Here is a 24,165-nt window from a genome sequence, read left to right as displayed (position 1 = left end):
TTACTAGTGAATTCTTAATGCTGCTTTCTTGCTTGATTGGTAGAATGAGATAATATTTATCGACAAATCAGAGCCCTGCTTTTGAGCTGTGTAATTGTTTTGTAAATTTTACATGGATAATTTATTCTTGGCTATTCTTTGATAAGTAGTTCTCAAAGATTTTGTTATGAAATTCAATGTAATATTTAGTATTGAAAGATGAGAGAAAAGGGAAAATTTGCAGCTTTCAGCATAATGCTAGGGGGAAACATTGATATCAGGAGTGAAAATATAATCTTAACCATGTAGGGTAGATGGATCATTCTAATGCTGATCTACCTCAGTTTTTCAAACAATCTTTGGATAACGTAATTAAGAGTTGAAAATATGTACAGTAGTCATCGATCATCCATGGAGGATACTTCAAAGACCCCCAGTGTATGTCTGAAACCACAAATATTACTGAACCCTGTATATACTTTGTTTTTTTCCCTGTATACACATTTATTCATATTCAGTTGCTATAATGATATGTTGGAGGCTTGATACTTTATAAGGAAAAGAAGCTTGTTTAGCTCACAGTTCTGAAGGCCCAAGGGCATAAGGCTGGTATCTGCTCAGCTCAGGTGAGGGTTTCATGGTAGATGGTATCACAGTGGTGGGAACATGTGCAGAAGTGATCACAGTAAGCCATATCAGGCAGTATGCCGGAGAGAGACTCAGGTCAGGCTTACTCTTTTATAACAACTCACTTTCATGAGAATAACCAACACAGTATGACATATCATTATCAATCCCTTCTGAGGGCAGTGTCCTTGGTGACCTGGTTACCTCCCACTAAAAGATCACTATTTAATACTGCCACAGTGAGGACCAAGCTTTCTGCACATGAAACTTGTGGACAAATCACATCTAAACCATAGCAACATACGTATTATAATAGTGTAGATTAGGAACAGTAAGAAAGTATCATTAACTACTAATAAATTGGAACAATTATAATAATATACTGAATAAAATTGCCAGCATCACTATTCTTATGCTTTAGGGCCATTATTAAGTAAAATAAGGGTTACCTGAATACAAGCATTACAGTACTATGATAGTTGATCTGCTAATCAAGATGGCTACTGATTGATAGGTAGGTAACTTATACCATGTGAATGTATGCTGGACAAAGGGTTGATTCATCTTTTGGACAGACTAGTGTGGGAAGATGTGATATTTTATTATATTTTTCAGAATGGCATGCACTTCAGAACTTAGGAATTATTTATTTCTGAAATTTTCCACTTAATACTTTTGGGCCCCAATTGACTGAGGATAACTGAAACCATAGAAAGCAAAACTGAAGATATGGGGGGACTATTGCATACATTTTCATTATTAAAATATAAGAAATGTATAATTCACAGCATATTTACATGATCAGGTTTTGATTATGGTCTGGGAGTCTTTGAAAAATTATGAGGGCTAGGGATTTAGTTCAGTGGTAGAGCACTTGCCTGGCATGCACAGGTCTCTGGGTTTGATCCCCAACGTATCAACAACAAAACATGAAAAGCCTAAAATAACCTGGGAGCTAAATTTCATGGTGAAGTGAGTGTTTTTGAAGTAATTAATAGAAAATAAGAATATGTTGGCTACTTGGGAGGCTAAGGCAGGAGGATGGCTTGAGCCCAGGAGTTCCAGGCCAGCCTGGGCAAACATAGGGAGATCCTATCTCAAAAAGAAGAAAACTTGTGAGCTTAATCAATAATACAATTATCTGAAGGACTTTGCAGGGCTGATAAAAGTGGCTTAATGATGCTAATCAAAGATTCAGGTTTCTTTTATCTTCTTTGCCATTCTTCTATACTGGCTTTTTATTCTGAGGCCTTTTACCTTATAGTCATTAGATGACTCTCTGGGCTTCAAGCATTGTGATTTTATAAAGTCATGTTAAAAGCCGGAAAAATAGTAATAGCTTTCTTCTTTCTACCTCTTTTTGTCAAGGGGCAAAATCTTTCCCACCTTTGAAAAATAATCATTAGCAAAAAGAACTGCCTGGTCCAATGCAGGTGTGGTGTCATACCTGGGACTGGCAGGTATGAGCTGAGCTTGTCACTTTCTAAACAAAACTATTAAATTAGGAGGATTGGTGGGAATGGTGGTTTATAACAGTGAGGAAGCTGAAAGATTCTCAATGTCTCTTGGTAGAGAAATGATTAGAATAACGTGTACTTCCCTCGTGCATGTGTTTTTTTCTAGGTAAGACTCCTGGAAGTGGAATCTCTATTGTAGACAGTTTCAGTGGGTACTAACACCAGTGTCTCCACATACTATACCAACCCTTAATGATACTATACTTAAAATTTGTATTTCCTTGAGTACTTATGACATTGAGCATCCTGAAATAAATTCATTGATCATATTTCCTCTCAAAATTGCTTGTTCATATCTTTTCCTTATGTCTCTAGTGGATTAATTATCTTGTTTTTTTGGTAATGATTTTTAAAAATAAACAGTTATTTAAATTTTTAATACTGTATAACTAATGACCACAAATAGGAATTACTTAAACATACATTTATTATCACAAAAATTTTTTAATGTCAGAAGTCTGGGCATAACTTATTGGGATAATTCTGCTCAGGGCCTCAGAAAGTTTCAGTCCAGGTTTCCATTGAGCTCAAGATGTATTAGAGGATTCACTGGGGAAAGATGCACTCCCATGTTCCCTCGGGTTGTTGGCAGAATTAACTTCTGCAAACCCAAGGGCTTCAGTTTCTGATTGGAAGCCACCCTTAGCTTCTGGAATCCACTTGCAATTTCTTGCCACGTGCCTTCTCCAATATGCTGCATACTAAATCATGGCAGCTTGCTTCTTCAAAATCAGTGAGAGGGTCTGTCTAGCATATCTGCTAGCAAGATAGAATTTTACATAGACATAAACACAAAAGTGACATTCTATCCCATTTGCCATATTCTATGGGTTAGAAGCAAGTCACAGTTCTTGCCCACACTCAAGGGGAGGGGATCAACACATTCAAGGGTTTAACATTAGAAAATGGGGCTCAAGGGGATGCCTTGAAATCTGTCTGCTACCATAGTGTTCTGCAGTTTAATCCTTTTTTCCTATGTGTGTATGAGTGTATAGAATAAAAATCTTCCTATCTGCTCTTTTAATTTTTCTTGTGGTTTCTTTTGTTGTGTAAAATTAATTTTTAAAATTTTCCATGTATAGAAGTTCTTTGAGCAATTCTTAAAACTTTCCTGAAACTGAAACTTTCAAATTAAGATTTTTTTGAAGCAAAAATATTCATAATGACTCTGGGTTGTTAGGAAAAATTACATCTTGAAGTTAATGATAACATTTCTTTTTTTCACAACTGAGCTGTCTCCAGCCCTTTTTTTTGTTTGTTTCTTCTTTTTAAAATTTTAGGCAGGGTCTCATCAAGTTGTGGAGGCTGGACTCAAACTTGTGATCCTCCTGCTTCAACCTCCTGAGTGTAGGGGTTAAAGGCATGTACCACTGTCCCCAGCTTCCCGTGAATGATAACACTCTTGAATGGAATTTTACAATTTTTTTTTGTATTTAATACTGAAACATCCACTGAGATTATGTAGGAATTTAGTGGGGAATTCATTTCAGTGTTATAAATAGCATTATACAACTTTTCAGGTTTATCTGAAGTATGTAAAGCAGGAATATCAATTTATTGTTTTGTTTCTACTGGTAGATTTTAAAGTTTTACTTGAAATGCTTTTAAGCTATCTTCTTTGGTGCTTCTCTCTTATGTAGGAATGTCCATAAGAGTGGAGAACACAGTTTTTAGCCCTTTCATTCTTTTCTCCCAATCTAATCAGTGATTTTATTTACTGTATGTATGTTTACGTGCTTACAGCTTACTGTCAGGGCTGTACCTCATTTCCTTATCTCCAGTGAATCTCAAGGTTAAAGTAAATGAAAGATAGCTTTTGCCTTATAAGAGGCTGAAAACCAAATTATTGGTTGAAATGTAATTCTTGAATTTCTTGATGATTTCCCATTGCTCTATCTATACCAGTTTCATGGCTAATGGCCAGTTTTAACTATGATTAAGCACATACTTTGCATCAGGCAGTGACATAACAGCTCCTTATTTATTTATTTATTTATATTGATTTTTTTAAATGCATGACAGTGGAATGCATTACAATTCTTATTACACATATAGAGCACAATTTTTCATATTTTTATATATAAAGTGTGTTCACGCCATTTCAAGTCTTTATACATGTACTTTGTTTTTTTTTGCATTACAGTTCTTATTACACATATATACCACAATTTTTCATATCTCTGTTTGTATATAAAGTATTTTGACACCCAATTCGAGTCTTCATACATGTACTTTGGATAATGATGTCCATTATATTCCACTGCCCTTGCTTATCCTCTACCTCCTCCCTTTTCCTCTCACCCCTCTTCCCTATCTAGAATTCATCTAATCCTCCCATGCTCCCCCTCCCTACTCCACAATGAATCAGCCTCCTTATATCAGAGAAAACATTCAGCATTTGTTTTTTTGAGATTGGCTAACTTTGCTTAGCAGTATCTTTTCCAGTGCCATCCATTTACCTGCAAATGCCATGATTTTATTCTTTTAATGCTAAGTAAAATTCCATTGTATATATATGCCACATTTTTTTTTAACCATTCATCCACTGAAGGGCATCTAGGTTGGCTCATTAGTTTACCTATTGTGAATTATTCTGCCATAAACCTTGATGTAGCTGTGCCCCTGTATGTAGTATGCGGTTTTTAAGTCCTTTGGGTATAGTCTGAGGAGAGGGATAGCTGGGTCATATGGTGATTCCATTCCAAGTTTTCCAAGGAATCTCCATACTTTAAGAATATTTTAAGAATACTGCTTTCCGTATTGGCTGCACCAGTTTGCAGTCTCACCAGCAATGTATGAGTGTACATTTTTCCCCACATCCTCGCCAACACTTATTGTTGTTTGTCTTCATAATAGCATAACAGCTCCTTAATTTAACTCAATGCTTCAACAACTATATGAGGCAGACATAATAAAACTATGCTAATGTGCCCCATAGTAACATGAATTTGGAAATAACACAATTGACACCAGTCTTTAGGCAACCCTTTCTAGATAAGTGAGTCCTTTGTTTGACAGGCCCAGTTTCCTAGATTCAAGCTTTCAAAAAGAATTCCAGCTAACCTGGAGATTCTGCAGGCAGGACAACTGCCACCAGCTGGTACCATAACATAGTATCCTATGCCCAGATCCCTGGGCCTTCTGTATACCTTGATCATTTTATTAATCTATACCCCTTTCCGTACAGACCTACATTTTATGGAACTAACAAGAAGAAGAACAGATTTCTGAATGTGAATAATAAATTATTTAATGTGATCATGTTGAGTGCTAACATAAAACATTTTTTAAAATCCTGAAGTAAAAAACTGTGACATCAAGGAATTGCTACCCATTTGAAATAGGTTTATGAACAACGGTTACTTGTAGTTTTTAGAGTTTAATTTGCATTATTCTAAATTATTCCTATGACTAAGAAAACAAATTGGATAGAAGAAGTTACTTAGTTATAAAGGATATGACTAAGAGATCAATTTATATAAATTTACTTTTTATTTTTTGAGTCAGAGTAGTTATATACAGTTCCTATACATTCTGGCCAACTGGAGGAGCCAAGGAATTTATAAACATTAGACCTAGTGTTCTTCATTAATTCACAGAATCTTGTATTCAGTAGATTCTTTTTACATGTTGATTGAAACAAAGTCTTAGTTAAAGCCTACCTTTGCATAAACCAAATATTCATGTATTCTTTGAAATTGACTTTTTACTTTTTAAAATTGTGATCCTTAAAAATATTGTTTCCCTAATTTGTTAGACTATCAGATGCAAATTCTTTTTTTCCTGCATTTTTTTTTTGTATATTAGTCATTGATTAAATCTACTAGTAATAAGGTAACAGTAAGTTTCAGTTTGCCTAAGATGGTCTTGGGTTGTATCTTTTGTCTAAATATTTATAACAATTACTATTTAAATTATGAAGCTTAATTTTAATGAAACTGTATGAGATATTAAACTAAGTCTGTTTCTTGACAATATATTGATGAATGGAATGGTGCCTTTTTTCTTTTTCCCTAGGTATTTTAACAGCAGTGATAACAATTTACTGTATTGGGGATTGGATTACCCACCTCTCACAGCTTATCATAGTCTCTTATGTGCATATGTGTAAGTTTTTCCTCTTTCACTCTGAATGTTTATGGCTTTAGCAAATACTGTAAGAAACACTGTGATCTGGCTTTACTGAAGAGAGGATAAATCATTTGTAGCTACTACTATATTATGTATTTACAAATGGGTTTTAAGAAAGGTAAATATCAGGGTTTGTCCATTTCTTTAATTTCTTTGGAGGACAGGCTAGGAAGAAATGCAAAATTTTATCTTTGTTTGGAAGTAAAGATGTTACCAATTATACATGGACTTCTGAGAAATATCTAAAGTGGGTTAGTTGTGCACAGAAAAGGTGTGTGTCCCCCACCTGGAGATTGAGCCTAGGACTTGGGGTGTGCTAGGCAAGAGCTCTACCACTGAGGGATATCCCCAACCCCAGAAAAGCTTTTCTTGAATGGCCCAAAGTAATGAAAAATATAGGGCTATTCTTACTAATCTGTCAAGTTAGAAACTGGAATTACTGGAGTGTTTCACTTCTGACATGGAATTAGAATTCCTTTTAAAGAAATGGAGTAGTATATAGAAGATGAGGACTTGTATTTTGGTGGAGCCCAGTCCTACTCTGTAGTAGTATTTCACCTCAGCCTTGACGTCAGCAAAAGTTTGAGGAACTTCTTCACAGTATCTCCTGAACTTCTTTTATTATTTCAATCTTAATTATTTACTACTTTGTAAAAACTATGGATTGAAAATAAGCTCATAAACGTGATAATTAATAATACTTTTTCAGTGTTAGGGTAATATAATATGATTTAAAATTTCATTTATCTTCAATATTTGTGTTTAGTTTTATCATTGATTGACAATAATTGTTTATTATAGACAGTTGTTATAACTGAAGATTATAAAGCACAAGTATATTGTTCTTTATCAAATATGTGCTTAATATGTGGAATGACATATCAGATTGGTTTTATGCTGGAACTGTAAAGGGAAAGCTTCCTGTTATACATTGCATGGTTTTGTTGCAAGATGATCAAGGCAGATGCTATTTTATAGCTTAAGTCAATTTCACATGATTAAATAAAAAGTAAAGCTTTAACATTGATGTTAGTGGACAGTTCTCAAAATAAATTCATATATCCTTAAAATAATTTCATATGTTTTTATTGCTGCAAGTGAAAAAGAAGGTACATTTATATATGCTTTGATTTGCAGGGCAAAGCTTATAAATCCAGACTGGATTGCTCTTCATACATCACGTGGATATGAGAGTCAGGCACATAAGCTCTTCATGCGTACAACAGGTAAAAGAACAACAGATATTGAATATAAAATTTGTTTTTTAAAAAATTGGGACAAACTGATAAAAAGTACTATTATTGTTCTTAATGACTTTGAAGTTGTATAATTATACATATGCATATTGTATATGTGTCCATGTATGTGTCCATACATATAAATATAAATATATAATACACACACACACACACACACACACACATATATACATACACAGACAGTATAATACCAAGTTTATATGTAAGATAAGAAAAAGAGTAGAAAGGAATAATTTTGAGTACTTTACATTTATTATTGCACTTAATTCTTTGAACTCCAAAGTGAGATAAATACTATTATTATCCTTATTTTAAGCAGAGGAAACTGAGGCATAGTTCAGTGAGGCAGATAAATAGCTGTAAATTGAAGCTTCTGTTATTTAGTCTGCTGCTTTAATATCCTAATTCCAAGACCCTCTCACCTTTTTTAAAGTAAATGTCTATCATTTATTGTATTTTTGAACACTGTTGCTAAATTAATCTACTCAACTAGTTTTATTGCTCTGTGTATGTTGTTCTAGAAGCTTGAAAGTAACAAGCTTAGATTTCTTTAAAAGCTTTATGTGATGAAGATTTTAATGCTAGTCCTGCCCTTTTCCTTAATAAGTCTAAGATCAACATCTATTATCTTTACTTTTCATGCAGTCATGGACTCTCGGGCCCAAGATAATCTATCTTACTGTTTTTCCCTCTCCCACACCTTCCTCCTTTCCCCTCCAGTGCTTTAATCCTTTCTCAACTTGATGTTCACCATATAATTATTCAACATCTGAAACAATATCTATTATTTTCAGGGAACTCAAAACCATTAGAGACAGACTTCTCTTTTCAGAGAACCCTAATCATTAAAAATTTCCTTCTTATATTGAACTTCTACCAGTATTCCAGTTTCTATTTTCTTAGGTTAAGGAAAATCAGTCTGATCCTTCCATGTACCTAACATCCCACATTTAAAGTCACTTCTCCATGTTCAGCAGCCCTATTATGTAGATAACCAATTTATTGAGGTCTGTGTTATACTACTTGGGTATGTTCCAGTGTGGCAGGTTCTTTTTATTTTTATTAATTTTTTTAATGTGTGCTGGTGATTAAACCCAGGGCCTTATGCATTCTAAACACTGGTTCTATCACTGAGCTATACCCCCAGCCCCACTGTCGTCTTAAATATGGTGTCTGTAGTTGAACATAGATTGCATGCATTTAACACTGACAGTTTTACTGTCACTTTTCCTGAACACTGTATTTAAAAAATTGACTCTTTGATATTACTGTTAAAGAATTTAGTGTATTATTTTTATTTGTTCTAAAAGGACTGCACATTCAGAATTATGTACTTTTTTGAGGGGCAGGAGTTTGGTTTGTTTTTACAGTGCTATAGATCAAACCTAGGGCCTTGTGCATGCTAGGCAAGCATCTACCAATAAGCTGTACTCCCTGCCCTTTAAAAAAAAAAATTTACTCTCTTCCCCCAGTTTTTTCCTTACTTGGGCCTCTCAAGCTCTTTATATGAATTAATTAGCAGAAGTTTATGTATTTTTTTTAATAAATGTGAGCATTTAAAAAATATTCCATGCATTTCCACATTTGATTGTTCTTTGCACCAGAAAATGTGAAGTATACAGATACTAGGAAAAAGAAACTGCCTTTCCTGCTTTGAGTATTTTTCATTCTTAAGCCCAAGTCAGAGCAAAGAGAGAACATTGAGTACATCTAATTGATTAAATGTATGAATTTGTTAGAGTAAACTGAGAAGAGATTCTTGTAATGTAGCATTTGAAATTCGGCACAGGTGAAGGGAATGAAGAGACCATTGTGGAAGGGCCTTGCCCTTAGTAGGTAGGAACTTAGTGTTAACAGAATTCTCAGTAAGGTTGGAGGAAGGGAGAAAAGTGGTTAATGGGTTGCTGTAGATCCTCCTGGACTCATGCTTGAATTTATTTGCTTGTTTTTTAGTTTTTATTGCTGATTTGCTGATTTATATACCTGCAGTGATTTTGTACTGTTGTTGTTTAAAAGCTATCTCAACTAAGAAAAAGGTAAGTTTTAAAGCAATCTGACATTTCATCTGTGAAATGCTTTCTTAATTCCCCTATTAAGGACAGACCTTAAAGAAGCTATGCTTTAGGGAGTAGATAGAGTAAGATTCTACCAATTAATTACCAGTTAGAAAATATCACCTTATCTTACAGTAATTTTTTTCATGCCTTACTACAGTAATAAGAAGTTATGTACTGCTAAACTACACCCTGCACTAAATTTATTGTTTAAATAGTAAATCTGAATTTTGAGCTGGTTTGTGAGAATGACTAAACTGGAAGGTATTTGAACAGTTCCTCTATCCTCATAGCCATAGTTACCAAATTATTTTTGACCATTTTAGATATAGGTTATTCATTAGATTAACTTACCCAATTTGTATATTTTCTAAAAGTGACAAATACCTTCTTGTGATTTTTCCCCTTTTTTATTGTAGTGTCCTTTGTTACCTCCATGAAAACTTAAGTGTCTAAAAAGTTGTTTTATAAAAATGAAATTTTTTGATAAAAAAGTATAGCAGTTGAGGAAAATGGGAACATTGGCCACTCTTTTTTACTGTTTGGGCATCAATTTGCTTTCTTATTTCACAATATTTTTCTTTACAGATTGCTAATGCATTATGCATATTACTGTATCCAGGTCTTATTCTCATCGACTATGGACATTTTCAGTATCCTTTACTAATTTAGAAATGAAATCAGTTACATGTTACAAAATCTAGGCTCAATTCACATAATATTCTCATCCTATAATATCTTACTGACCACGGGGCTGGGATTGTGGCTCAGTAGTAGAGCGCTCGTCTAGCACATGTGAGGCCCTTGGTTCGATCCTCAGCACCACATAAAAATAAATAAACAAAATAAAGGTATCGTGTCCAATTACTTCTGAAAAATAAATATTAAAAAAAAATATCTTACTGACCAGGATGGGTGCTTACATGAACTATTTGCATAAGCAGCTCTGGAGGCTGAGACAGGAGGATTGCAAGTTCAAAGCCAGCCTCAGCAATAGAACAGCCCTAAGCAACTCAGTGAGACCCTATCTCTAAAAAGTACAAAATTGGATTGAGGATGTGGCTCAGTGGTTGAGTGCCCCTGAGTTAAATTCCTGGTACCCTCCCCCCCCAAAAAAAAGCCAGATATGGTTATGTTTTTCTAATTCTAAAAAGGTGTAACATAGCCTATTGTTCAGAAATATTATCTGACACTGACAAAAAGGAAAAGGTTTTCTTCCCTTTGTTTTGGGTGGTGAGAATTGAACCCAGGGGGCCTTTACCACTGAGCACCATCCCTAGCCCTTTCTATTTTTTATTTTGATAGGGTCTTGATAAATTGCTTAAGGCCTTGCCGAGTTGCTGAGGCTGGCCTTGAATTTGTGATCCTCCTATCTTAGCCTCCCAAGTTGCTGGATTACAAGCATGTGTCACCACACCCAGCAAGCATTCTTATAGTTTTTCGAGTTATGAAACAAAATGTTTCCTTAACAGATAGTAATAACTTAAAGCTTCGGGAAACTACAATTGAATAATTATAATTTATGTGTTTTTTATGTTTTTTTTTAAAAGTATTCTAATGAAGGAACATTTAGACAAGTAAATAAATCTTTTAATTTGCTGAAAATTTGCATGTCTCTCCAATTTTTTTTTTTTTGGTAGTTCAACACCCACCCCCCCCACCCGCCACCTGCCCCACCCGCCTCCCAGGATTTTATTTTTGTTGTCTGTTTTGGTTGCTGTTTTTGAGAAAGGGTTTCACCAAATTGCCCAGGTGGCCTCAAACTTGGGATCTTACTGCCTCACCCTCCCAAGTAGCTGGGATCACAGGCGTGCACCATTGTGCCTGGCTTTTTGGTTATAATAAAACTACCATGTATATCTTTAAAAAGAATTTGTAAAAGATGCTCAAATTTGTAATTGTTTTTATCACATATTTTTTATTCTGTTCACTTTTTGAAGGGTGGGGTACTGAGGATTGAACCCAGGGGTGCTCAACCATTGATCTACATCCCTAACCCCTTTATTTTCTGTTTTAAGACAGGGTCTGGCTAAGTTGCTAAGGCTATTGTCTAACATAAGATCTTCCTGCCTCAGCCTCCTGAGTTGGGCTCAACATTTTGTTTGAGACTATTCATGCAGTTGTATATAGCTATAATTTGTTCATTTTCATTGCTTTACGATATTACGTGAACAGAAATAATCCTGTTACTGATAGGCATTTGAATTATAGTGAGGTTTTGGCTGTGTTGAATACTGCTCTGAACATTCTTATAAATATCTCTTTGTGAACATATATTTTTTATGGGTGGAATTGCTAAGTTATAGATGTGCCATGTCCAATTTTAGATAATCTCAAATTATTGTTTTATTGGTGCATTATAATTATACTAATAGTGGGATTCATTACGTGTGTTCATACATGCATAGAACATAATTTGATCAATGTCATTCCCTGGTACTCTCCCTATCCCTCTGTTCTTTCTCCCTTGATCTGCTTCTCTATGCTACTGATCGCCTTTATATTGTTATCCTCAGATTTTTTTTTTTTTTTTTTTNTTGTCATTGTTAGCAGGGTTTTTAAAAAAAAAAAAAAAAAAATATATATATATATATATATATATGTATATATATTTATATTATATTAAGTGACAATGTCTTGTTGAGCTGCTAAGTGCCTTGCTAATCTGCTGAGGCTGGCTTTGAACATGCAGTCCTCCTGCCTCAGCCTCCCTAGTTGCTGGGATTACAGGTATGTGTCACCATGCCCGGCTCTCAGATTATTTTTAAGAATGGTGCACCAGTCAATACTCTCATTAGTAATGCTGGAAGAGTCCTCATGCTCTCCATTTTCACTGATTTTCAGTCATTTTCATTTTACCCATTCTGGTAAATTTTTAGTTTTTTCTCATCTGTGATTTGAATTACATACTCAATCAGAGCTTTTGGATATGTCACTTTGTGGGGGCACATTTCTTTAACAATTATGTACTCCCCCCCATCTGCAAAATAGGGCTAATAATAACTATTACTTTGTAAACTTGTTTTGAGAATTAAATGAATGAATATTTATAAAGCACTTAAAACAAGTTCTTGGGAAATGCTAAGTATTATGTAGGTATTTACTGCTACAAAATCATTTTTGTTTTTATTATTATTTACCTTTTGGGCTCTGAAATTTGCAGTGATTTGTTTAGGCACAGGTATTCTTCACAGTTGTTTTGCACACTGCATGGGTCTGTTTAATTTGAAGTCATGTTCTTCAGTTCTGTGAAATTCTTTTACATTATTTCCTTGATAATTTTTGACCTTACTAGTCAGATGTTAAAACTTTTACCTACATCTTGAGCACACCTATATCTTTTCTTTTATGATTTAGAAGGTTATCTTGACTTTTAATACTTCTATTAAATTTTACTTGTTTCATTATGCATGTTTTGAATTTCTAATTAGAATTTCTTTTCCTGTTTTTCTTTTGATTCTTTGTATTATTTGATGTACATTACAGAGGAAGTATATTGATCTCAATAAGTTTTATTTTATTTTTTTAATTTACTGTTGAAGCATTGTTTGATTTTGTAGATTTTGGTATGTTGTTAAGAGTAGTACTGCCAAGTAGTCAAAAAAAAAAAAAAAAAAAGAAAGCTGGGGCTGGGGTTGTGGCTGAGTGGTGGTGGAGTGCTTCCTTTGTATGTGTAAGGCCCTGGGTTTGATCCTCAGTACCATATTAAAAAAATATATATATATATATAAATAAAAGTATTAAAAAAAAGAAACAACGCTATATTTTAACCATTTAGAGCTATTTTAATCCTAAACATATTAGTTGCTCTTTAGCAGTAGGCTTAATATATTTGAGGCTATTGTATATGATTTCATATTTGTTTATTACCTTAATACTTTTGGTTTCTTCTTAGAAGTAGCTTTTATGGTACATGTATATTATTTTGAAATTACATAAGAAATATGCTGTATAAAATGTAAGACCTACCTCTTCTAATTATTGAGATAATTTCCTTGACACAGGAACATATATAATTCTGTGAGTCTGGGCTTTGCTTTGTGGGGTGTTCTTGGAGTATCTTATGACTGGGACCTGCTAGGGTCTCTGGCATTTTGTTTAGCTATAAATTATAAACAGATGGAACTTTACCATTCCTTGCCATTTTTTTGCTTTTTACTTGGCAAGTGTTTAAAAAAAGGCCTCAAAGGAAAAGGGTGAGTGACTTTTAAACACCAGAATTCAAAATTTTACTTCAGACAGTTTATTTGGCATACTTACTTGGAGGAAGGTGGTCCTTCACTTGGCCTTTTGGTTATTTCTGATAAATGTGTTGGCCACAGATGAATGGGAAGAAAGTGATTAAGTCATGTTCTATATTGTTTTGAATCTTCTTAATTAGAGAGATAGTTTGATCATTGTACACTTACTGGAGGTAATGTGGATTGGTTTGTTAGAGCATTGTTGTAGGATTTCATCTCTTTAGAGCTTATTACATTATATACTTATTAGAAATACTTCCTCATTTGACATTGACTGTGTCCCTTTCTTCCCATAGAAATGGCATCAAAGTTAAAAGTTAATTAGGATGATGACAGCAGTCTTTTTGTTGAAGTGCACATCTTAACAGCTCTGAAATTTTTAAATCTGATTCTAGCCAACTCCCGTCTCATCCATATTAGTTGCTAGATTTAGCATTACTGTGCATTTGCATTTATTGTATTCAATGAAATTTAACATCAGTTTTGCAGAAATCCCTATCTTACTGCTCATTCTTGTTTTGGTTCTAGGTTCAGGTTGTTAGTTAAGCTAGCTTGTACCGTTGTGGCTTCATTCATTCTCTGCTGGCTGCCATTCTTTACAGAAAGGGAACAAGCCTTGCAGGTCCTACGAAGACTCTTCCCAGTTGATCGTGGATTATTTGAGGTATGTTTATAACCTTTCCTGTCATTCCTTTCTGTTACTGTCCTTTCCTTGTAACTTCTGGGGAATTCATATAGGAGACACAGGACTAGAGACCCTAGCAGCTTTCCTCCTTGCAGTCATTGATTCAGTATAGAAGGCCTAGCTCAGCTTGCATTTTCTAGTTCGTAATACGAATACATTAGTATTTTTGCCATCATCAAATCCATAATTCAGTTATATATTTTTCTAGTGAAATAGGGTCCATAATGAAAGGTAGCATGAGAAGCGGCAGCTACAAAGATAACAACAACTCTGTAATTTTTTGATTTGTGTTCTTTTTAGTCTTAGGAAAGTATTTGTTAAACTAATAATCATGTTTGCTCCAGAAAGATCTCCTAATTCCTTATGAGATATGTATAACCTTCATCCATAGTAATTTTTAATGAGAATCTTTCATTTCATTTAATGCTAGTTTAATCACTCTTGTTAAAGTTTTATTACATGAATAATTTGATCATTTAGATTTAGTAATTAAATTAAACAAACCATTTTTCTGAAACAAAAAAGCCTTTTAATAAAGTTAGAGACAACATATTTATTTGCTTTTGAATAACATTTCTTTTAAAAAAGTACATATTATCTTTCTAATTTTTAAATACATAAATTTCTATAGACTATCTTTCAGTGGATTTATAGGAACGAGCATTTTGAAAGAGACTGAGTGCGAAAGGAGTTTGCTGTTACAAAGGAAAGGAATAGGAGTGTGTGTGTGACTGTCTGTGGGGATGATGGTGGTACTGATACTGATTAAAAAAACAATCACTATTATCACCACCACTTACTGGGTGCCAGGCCTTTATTTGATCCTTATAGTAGCTCTAAAATAGCAGTTAGCCCCACTTTAAAGATAAGAAAACTGAGATCAGAGGTTCGGGTAATTAGTATGTGACGGAGCTGTAATTTAAACTCTGACAGCTATACTCTTGACCTTCTTTTTATATAAACTCTAACATTTATATAAAGAAAAGTTTAATTCTGCATGAAAGCTGCCTGTTTTTTTGCCTTACCTTCCTTTTCAGAAAGGGTATTTCTCATGATAATAACAAAAATGGATATCAGGCACTTTCATTCACTTGTTGCCCTCAAAAGCCTGAAGGGCATTTTCTTTGATGAGACACAGTGGTTGTCAGTGACTTTCTTGATGTCATGCCTATGCACTGTGAATCAAGCAACAGTATAGAGGAGGGTTTTATGAGCAGAACTGCAGTTCAAATTTAATTTTGAAAGTTATCCTAGCACAACTGCTAATGTTTTTAAACTTCTTGATTTATTAGCAATTAGCTCTTGTCATTGCTTGTACCTAGTAATTCACTCTAAATAAATTTAGGTGTGTAATAAAATGTATCAAGTGTAATATGTTTTACAGATGGGGAAAAATTTAAAAACAAAAATTTCAAAGGAATAACTTCAGTTTTTAAGGATGATCTACTGCTTTTTGAAAAACATCAAGTATTTTTAGGGAATGTTGCGTTGAGACTATGGTTGGCTGATGATTTCCACTAACTCCCTCCCATCAGAAAAACAAAAAGCAAGATGCTTGAGTGCAGGTGTGATGAGTGTAGGTGTAGGTGTTTGTTGCTTGAAGAATTTAATCTACCTTGTTATAAATGTAAATGAAAGTTTCACATGTTTCAAAAGTTTATTTACTTTGATGATCATGGGCTTTATACTTCATGGGTTTAGTATGTTTTTCAATTTACCAAAATGTAAAACAAATCTTTTTTAGGATAAAGTAGCCAATATTTGGTGCAGCTTCAGTGTTTTTCTGAAGATTAAGGACATTTTGCCACGACACACTCAGATAATAATCAGGTAATACACTCAGTTTCTAAGTTATAGTTATAGTGTTTTATAAACTATCCTCTAAAAGTATTATAACAAGGGGGAGGGAAGAGGGGGAGAAGAGGAAAAAGACTAGGGAATGAAATTGACCAAATTATAGTTATATTGTGTGTACATACAAATGTGTAACAATGAATCCCACTTTTATGTATAATTATAATGCACCAATAAAAAAGATTTTTTAAAAATATTATAGTAATACCTCATTTATCTGAAATTATTAGGGAATGAAGTATTCTTCACTAGTGGATTTTCAACTTAAATTTATCCCTCTATACAATAAAACTCTCTTGTTTGATTGATTGATGGATTCTGGGGATTTGAACTTAGGGCACTTGACAACATCCCCATCCCTGTTTTGTATTTTATTTAGCGACAGGGTCTCACTGAGTTGCTTAGTGCCTCATTTTTTGCTGAGGCTGGTTTTGAACTCGCTATCTTCCAGCCTCAGCCTCCCAAGCCTCTGGGATTACAGGAGTGTGCTACTGTGCCCAGCTTGTTTGATTTATTTTATGTGAAAGTCTTTCTTCATTTTTACCTAGTTTTCTCCTTAAACAGAGCTCACTGAATATTGTTTACCATGGTCTTGAAATATCATGAATTTCAGTAGGGTATCAGCTAAGGTCAACCAAGGAAATAGAACAAGTTTGAGGTCATCATTTGTGTGTGTGTGTACATGCATGCACACATGCACACCTATGTATCTCTGCATGTGGATTTATTGCCAGGAATAGTGTTGTGCAGTTGTGGGGGGCTGGCTGAGCACACCAGAAGTCCACAGGCAGATGGTCAAAAAGAAATATTTAGGGGTAAAGGAGAGTGATTGAGATCCAGCACCTGTAAGTGAAGACCTAAGCTCTTTTTTAAAGGGCTTCCCAGTTAGGCCCTAGGACAGTTTCCCTTTGAATGACTTAAAACTTATGTGTAGAACCCAGGGGCATGTAACCCAGGGGCACTCTACCACTGAGCTACATCCCCAATCTTTTTAATTTTTTTTTTTTTTATTTTGAGACAGGGTCTAAGTTGCCAAGGCTGGCCTTGGACTTGTGATCCTCCTGCCTCAGCCTCTCCAGTTGCTGGAATCACACAGTCATGTGCCACTGTGCCTAGCCCTTTTAATTAAAGTCCACCAAATTGGTACTTTACATCCGTGAAGTTTCTTCACAGCAGCACCTAGCATTTGAATCACTGGGAAATGGGTGTTGTCTCCCTCTTGCCCTCTCAGCTTGCAGCCCACTGCAACAGGAAGCACACAGTAAGGGAATTTTGGGAACTTCAGTTCAGCCTAGCCAAGTTGACAAGTCACAGGACCACAAGTAGGAAGAATCAGTTCCTGTGTTAGGTTATATACTTGTTGTCAGGGATTAGAGGAGTGTCTGCCATTGTGCTCTCACTCCAGTGTGTCTGTGTTCTCTCATTCTTTTCTCTCCCTGCCTGTCAGTCATCACCAAGAGCAGCTTCAGTAGCTTTTTGTTCCCTTTATATCTTGTTCTTTCTAACTTATCATGGGCTTGAAAATCAGAGAGTCAACTTTTATGAAGTGAGGGCCAGAGAGACTCTCCTGTTAAACAATAACATTTGTGTGCACATGTGTGTTTGTGTGTGTGTGTGTGTGTTGGGGACAGGAGAGGATACTCTGAGAGGTAAGGGTCCAAAACAATGGATCAATTTCAGAAAACAGTCTTGTCTATTTACTTGGTAATTGACCTCTAACTATATATTTTTGTGTCTTTTCTTTTTTTAAAAAAATATTTTTAGTTGTAGATGGAAACGGTATCTTTATTTTTTTATGTGGTGCTGAGAATTGAACTTAGTGCCTCACACATGCTAGGCAAGCGCTCTACCACTGAGCCACAGTCTCAGCCCTCTTTGTTATCTTTTCTATACCTGATATTAAGTACTAAAATAGCTTAAGCAGTATTTAGTATCATGTTTTGTTCTGTATTATATAATTTTGTATAAAAGTATATTCACATTTCAGTGTGTAGCTTTTATTTAAATGTTTTTTGTTCTCCTAAATTTAATAAAATTTAATTTGAAATCAACTTAAGTTGATAAATAATGTGATTCCTAAATTTTTAAAAAGTATTTGTTTAGCTAGATTTATATCTCTATAAAGAAAACAAATATTTGGGCTAGGGTTGTAGGTCAGTGGTAGACCACTTGTCTCGCACGCATGAGGCCCTGGGTCCCATCCTCAGCACCCCATAAAAATAAATAAAAATAAAGATATTTTTAAAAAATAAAATAAAGAAAACATTTTATTCTTATTCTTTTTTTTTTTTTTTTTTTAGCTTTTGTTTTACATTTTTGAGCTTGCTTCCTGCATGTATAAAATTAATACTTCATCCCTCTCCCAGAGGATTCAGATTTACTCTGGTAAGTTTATAATACTTTACATACTTAATTTTTGCTACAAACAATCTTTTAAAAATAATGATAATTATTTTCTTGCTTTGACCAAAATTTATTGGGCTGGGGATTAAGAGATGCATTTATTTGGTCAACATTTATTGAGTGTTTCCTCTTCTTAGAGGCTGTCTGTGTTGGGCAGTAGGCTGAACAATCAGAATATTTCAGTTAACTTGAACAACTGTTTAATTCCTGTTTTGTATTGGGTTAATGAAGGAATACAAAGAAGAAAACAGTGGTGATAAACATACGCTTAAATAATTTTGCAGTCAGGCAGATGGCATTAAGTTCTATCAGTTACAAATCAAGTCCTATGATGGTATGAGAAGGGGAGATATCTTGGAGGAAAACTTTAGACAGCTGCTTAGAGCAAGTGGGCTTTGAGTCATATTTTGAAAGCTGGGCAAGATTTGGAACAGGAGGTCACATAGCAGAAAAGAAATTCAAGATAGGAAGAAGAGCTTGAAGATACAGAGGTAGGATAGGACAAGGAACATTCTGGGAAAAGCTATTAAACAATAAAATTTGTGTGTGTGCACGTGTGTGCCTGTGTGTGCGTGCGTGCGTGTGTGTGTGTGTGTGTGTGTGTAAGAGGATACCGTGAGACTTGTGTCAATCTGAGGATGGATTGGGTATATTTCCTTTAGTTTAGGGATTTTCTGAGTAGGCCTGTAAATTTCTCTTGGTTGTATTTCTGTGGCATTTAAATTTTTGTTATTGTGTGCCTTGGTCTATAAAGTGATATTTAAAATTCCCTTTAAAGTACCAAGAACATTTAATTTATGAAAACAGTAAATCCCAGTGGATTTATAAGAGGACAACATTTTAGAAATTAGTGTTTCAATCTGGAACTGCCACTTATATATGTTGCATAGTAAAAACAAGTCAGAATTGACCATAACAGTGAAATATTTCAAAAGTATATCTCAGTACCACAATACAAAAAGGATATGTTTGTGTTCCTGTTTTCTTTTTTGTTACCTTTCAATTAATGATTTCTTTTGTTTCATTCTGTGAATGAACTCTGATGTCATCTGTTGTTAATATTCTATAGGATGGTTAGAACAGGATGGATATGGTTAATAATTCTTTGGTGTCTTCAGTAGGCCTAACTTGAAATATTTTCAAATTTATGAGAGATTATATTATTGTTCTAGGAAATAGCTTGACAAATAAATGTATATTTCAAAGATAATGGAATAGAACTTTAGAATGTAACTGTAGCAGTGTTAGATATGATTACTTTTAAGCACTGTAAGCCAGAAAAAAATGTTTCTTTTTCTTCATTTCCTAATTTTATTCTGTTCAGTAGATTTTATTACAAGCCACTGTGTTAAAACAATGATTTTTGTTATTTTGTTTTTGTTGATAACTGATACTGTTTTGAATTCTGATTGTATACTTCTGAGAGCTTTAAAAACATTTACTATTATAATTATTTTAAACATATTTCCTTTCAATTGTTTGGTTGAATTATATCAATATAAATCTATAATGAGATAATAGATACTATGAATATTCATCTATCTATAGCAACAAAATGATTTGTATTTACTTTATTAAAGTAGTATTATTGAGTGCCCTCCACTGTGCCAGGTCCTCTTCTAGGTACTGAATGTAAGTGAATGACAGACAACATTCCTACCCACCTACTGGGGTCTTTCATGCTAGTGGTGGAAGATGGAAAATATATCAGTTAAGAAGAAAATACCTGGGAGTAATGGGTGCTACAAAGAAAATAGTGTTATATGAAAAGAGCTGATGGATGGGTTAGAGGACACTGCTTTTTTTTTTTTTTAATATTTTTTAGCTCTAGATGGATACAATACCTTTATTTATTTATCTTTATGTGGTGCTGAGGATCGAACCCAGTGCCTCACAGGTGCTAGGCAAGCACTCTACCACTGAGCCACAACCCCAGCCTGACACTGCTTTATTTTTATTTATTAATTCATTTATTTTAAGACCGGGCCTCACTATGTTGCCCAGATTGGTCTGAAACTCTTGGGCTCAAGGGATCCTCCTGCTTCAGCCTCCTAAGTGGTTAGGATGACAGACTGAACTGCTGTGCCCAGTGAGGACACTACTTTGAGTTAGGGATGTCTTTGCAGAGAAGTAACATTTGAGCCAAGAGATGAATACCACCAGAAGGAGCCAATCATAAGCCCTAGGCCTTGACTTGAAAAAACCAGATCTTTCCTTAAGGCAGAACACATCTGGCATGCCCAAGGCATAAAGGGATAGGTAGGAAGTGGTTGATGTGAAGTGAGCAAGGGAGACAGCAACTGATGAGCTTGAAGAGGAAATAGGAGCCAGATCCCGCAGGGGTTAGGATTTTATTCTAAATGTAATGTGTAGCTAGTGGAGGATTTTAAAAAGGGAAATTATATGATCTGACATGATGGCTGCTTAGAGAATAGACTGTATGGGGCAAGAATGTTAATAGATTATATTGTACTAGTCCAGGATAAAGATGGGCGTAGCTTGGACCTTTGCCACCATCAGCAGAGGAGAATGCAGATAAGTAAATGGATGTTTTATTTAGGAGGTGTTGTAAGGTAGTATTTGCTGATGGATTAGATGTATGGGGTGTACAAGATAATCAGATTTTTTGCTTGAGCAAAACTAGATGTACATCAACATATATTCTGCAGAATACAAATTTCTCAAAATCTAAGTAACTTATTTAAAACCCCAAAGAGCAGATGAATTTACAAAACAATTTTAGCATATTTTATTGAAGCATACATTTTATAAACACTGCAACAGATTCGTTTTTAGATATCAAACTTTTTGTCCTAAACTGTCAGATTCCAAGGGAGAATGAAGGTGTGATTGTTGTATATATTTACTGGTTTTGTTTGTTAATAACTGAGTCCCAATGAACTTGTTTTAGATGTTTATGTATAGTTTATAACCATTGTTTTTTGAAAAACATTTTCAAGATTCTATTAAAATATTATACATCAGTTCTGCATTTATATTTTATTTCTAGATAGAAGCTATAATATTCATATTTCACTTGAAATGATTATTTACATTCATAATTGATATATTTTACAAGTTGATATATCTCATCCCCTTCTTTTTTTTCTTACAGGTTAGCTGTGCATTATCATTCTTTTTATTTTCTTTCCAAGTACATGAAAAGTCCGTTCTCTTGGTATCATTGTAAGTAGAAATGTTTGAAGTATATATTTCCTATTGTATAATTTATAAGTACATTTATAATTTACACAAATATTCAAGTGCAAAATAAAAGTACACTGATATTTTTACATATAATTATTAGTCATTTTTTCAGGATGATGACATCTTATATTTTATTTCTTTATAAAATATATTTTAAATAAAAAAAAGATTGATATAATTATTATTAGATGGGGCTTTGAACTAAAATCTGCTGGGCTGGCCCATGTGGAAAGTGTCTTCACTCTAAACAAAACAGACTCATATCACAATAGACTGGGAAGACTACTTAGTATCATGCCCTGAAACCCAAACCTGAGTTAGATTTTACTGGTTTAATAAGGTGACAGGGGCCTAAATCATGTAGGACCTTGTAGGTGGTATTATAAACTTTGGTTTTTATTCTGAAGGGAATGGGGAGCTAGGCATTGTTTCAAATAAGGTGAAGGGGAAGGATGAGAGAAGAGGATGACCATGTAGGGAATTGCTACATAATTATGAATTTTACAGAATCTCAAGGTTAGGGGCTATTCATCTTTGTATTCTCAGAGCAGTCCTATATAAGTAATAATAAATGTTTCATCAGTGCTTGAGTTGTAACTAAATATTGAATGAAAAATTGGGAAAGAATTAAGACCCCCCCAAACCAGTGAATATTAAGCACCTTCTATATACTTGCCAAATGAATCCATTTTGATTTAGAATATATTCAAGTAGTGAAATAGAAAGTCCTCTGGTATTATTTCTTAGTATAGTTTTCAACCAGTTTATAATCCAGTACTTAAATCTCACATACTAGTTGATATGGGGAAAAGTTATCCTTCTAAAGAAAGGAGGAGACTGTCATACCTTCATAAAGCATTTGTAACCCACTTGAATCAAAGTGTGAAATATGTTATATCAAGAAACATGTAATGTTTTGAACAACCAACAATTAAAAATTTAAAAAAAAAGCATTTGTAAAAATAAGAAGAGCCAAATAATAATAATGTAGCAACAATTATTCAATAACCATCATCATTAGAAAAGTTTATTTTTATTGTTAACAAATACTAGATGATACCTGTAGAGAGTTCTTTCAGCTATTTAATAGTATAGGATTTTTACATGTACACATAAGAAAACATGTTAATCATTGACTCAAGATCTCAAGTGACAGAAATGGGACCTGGACTCAGGGTTTCTTAGTAGCCCCTTTCTCCTTGAGCACTGACATAGCTGTATCCACAAGGTATTGGACCAGGAGTTGTACTAAGGTCAGAGTTTGGAGCTAAGATATGAAACAGATCTTTGATAATAGCTCTTATTTACTGATATTGTGCTTCCTGTTCCTCTACTATTGCTCTTTTTTTGGTGGGGGTGGTACCAGGGATTGAATTCAGAGCAATCAACCACTGAGCCACATCTCCAGCCTTATTTTGTATTTTATAGAGACAGGGTTTCACTGAGTTGCTTAGTGCCTGATGTTGCTGAGGCTGGCTTTGAACTCATGATCCTCCTGTCTCAGCCTCCCAAGCTGCTGGGATTACAGGTGTGGGCCACCACACCTGGCTTCGCTTTTTTAATATAGTCTTTTACTACTACTTTTCTTTTAGTCTACCATTATCAACATGCTTCCCTTTACAACTCACATCTGTTATCCTCTCTTCAGTGGCCTGATATTGTCTGTTTTAACTTCAGGGGTTTTTGAGGGAAGGTACTGGGGATTGAACCCTGGGGCTCTTTACTACTGAGCCATACCTCCAGTTCTTTTTTCTTTTTCTTTTGAGACAAGAGTCTCACGAAGATGCTAAGGCTGGCCTTGAACTTGGGATCTTCCTGCTTCAGACTCCCAAGTCACTGGGATTACAGGTGTACACCACTGTGTCTGGCTCATAACTTTAGTTTTTAACTTAGCCGAGTGATACATAATATGGGGGGTCATAAAACACAAGTTTGAAAGCAACTGTTTTGGGAATTCATTTCATATTTACCTAGTAGGATGAAATATATGAAAAAGCTTGCTTTCTCTGAATGTTCAGATCTGCCTTATCTGACTCTTTCCTTAGGGTACTATTTGTAAGATAGAGAAAAATATTCCATTAATGGCATATTGGAAGCAGCAGTTTCCCAGTTATGAGGAGTTTACACCTTCTCTGGTTCTAGACTTAGTTTAGACTGTTATAAATAATGAATCAGTAGTCCATGTGGAGTCCTTCCTGGATTTTTCTT

General features: G+C 34.5%; 1 protein-coding gene across 2 annotated transcripts in view; it reads left to right on the top strand.

Annotated features, from left to right (window-relative positions):
- Alg6 (ALG6 alpha-1,3-glucosyltransferase) overlaps window positions 1–24,165 on the top strand; it is an 88,389-nt gene that overhangs the window by 9,177 nt on the left and 55,047 nt on the right. For both annotated transcript variants that reach the window (XR_007351967.1, XM_048815249.1), the window contains exons 3-11: window positions 6,141–6,230; window positions 7,392–7,480; window positions 9,467–9,549; window positions 10,156–10,220; window positions 13,578–13,763; window positions 14,337–14,472; window positions 16,238–16,323; window positions 18,648–18,732; window positions 21,866–21,936. Coding sequence is in view for 1 of the 2 variants with exons in the window: in XM_048815249.1 (XP_048671206.1) it covers window positions 6,141–6,230; window positions 7,392–7,480; window positions 9,467–9,549; window positions 10,156–10,220; window positions 13,578–13,763; window positions 14,337–14,472; window positions 16,238–16,323; window positions 18,648–18,732; window positions 21,866–21,936 (891 nt within the window). In the remaining variant the exon portion in view is untranslated. The remainder of the gene's footprint in view (window positions 1–6,140; window positions 6,231–7,391; window positions 7,481–9,466; window positions 9,550–10,155; window positions 10,221–13,577; window positions 13,764–14,336; window positions 14,473–16,237; window positions 16,324–18,647; window positions 18,733–21,865; window positions 21,937–24,165) is intronic.

Source organism: Marmota marmota, unplaced genomic scaffold (assembly GCF_001458135.2).
Source record: "Marmota marmota marmota unplaced genomic scaffold, marMar, whole genome shotgun sequence".
NCBI classification, from domain to species: Eukaryota; Metazoa; Chordata; class Mammalia; order Rodentia; family Sciuridae; genus Marmota; species Marmota marmota.
Note: the sequence above shows the minus strand (reverse complement) of the source record. Positions and strands in the feature narration are given on the sequence as shown.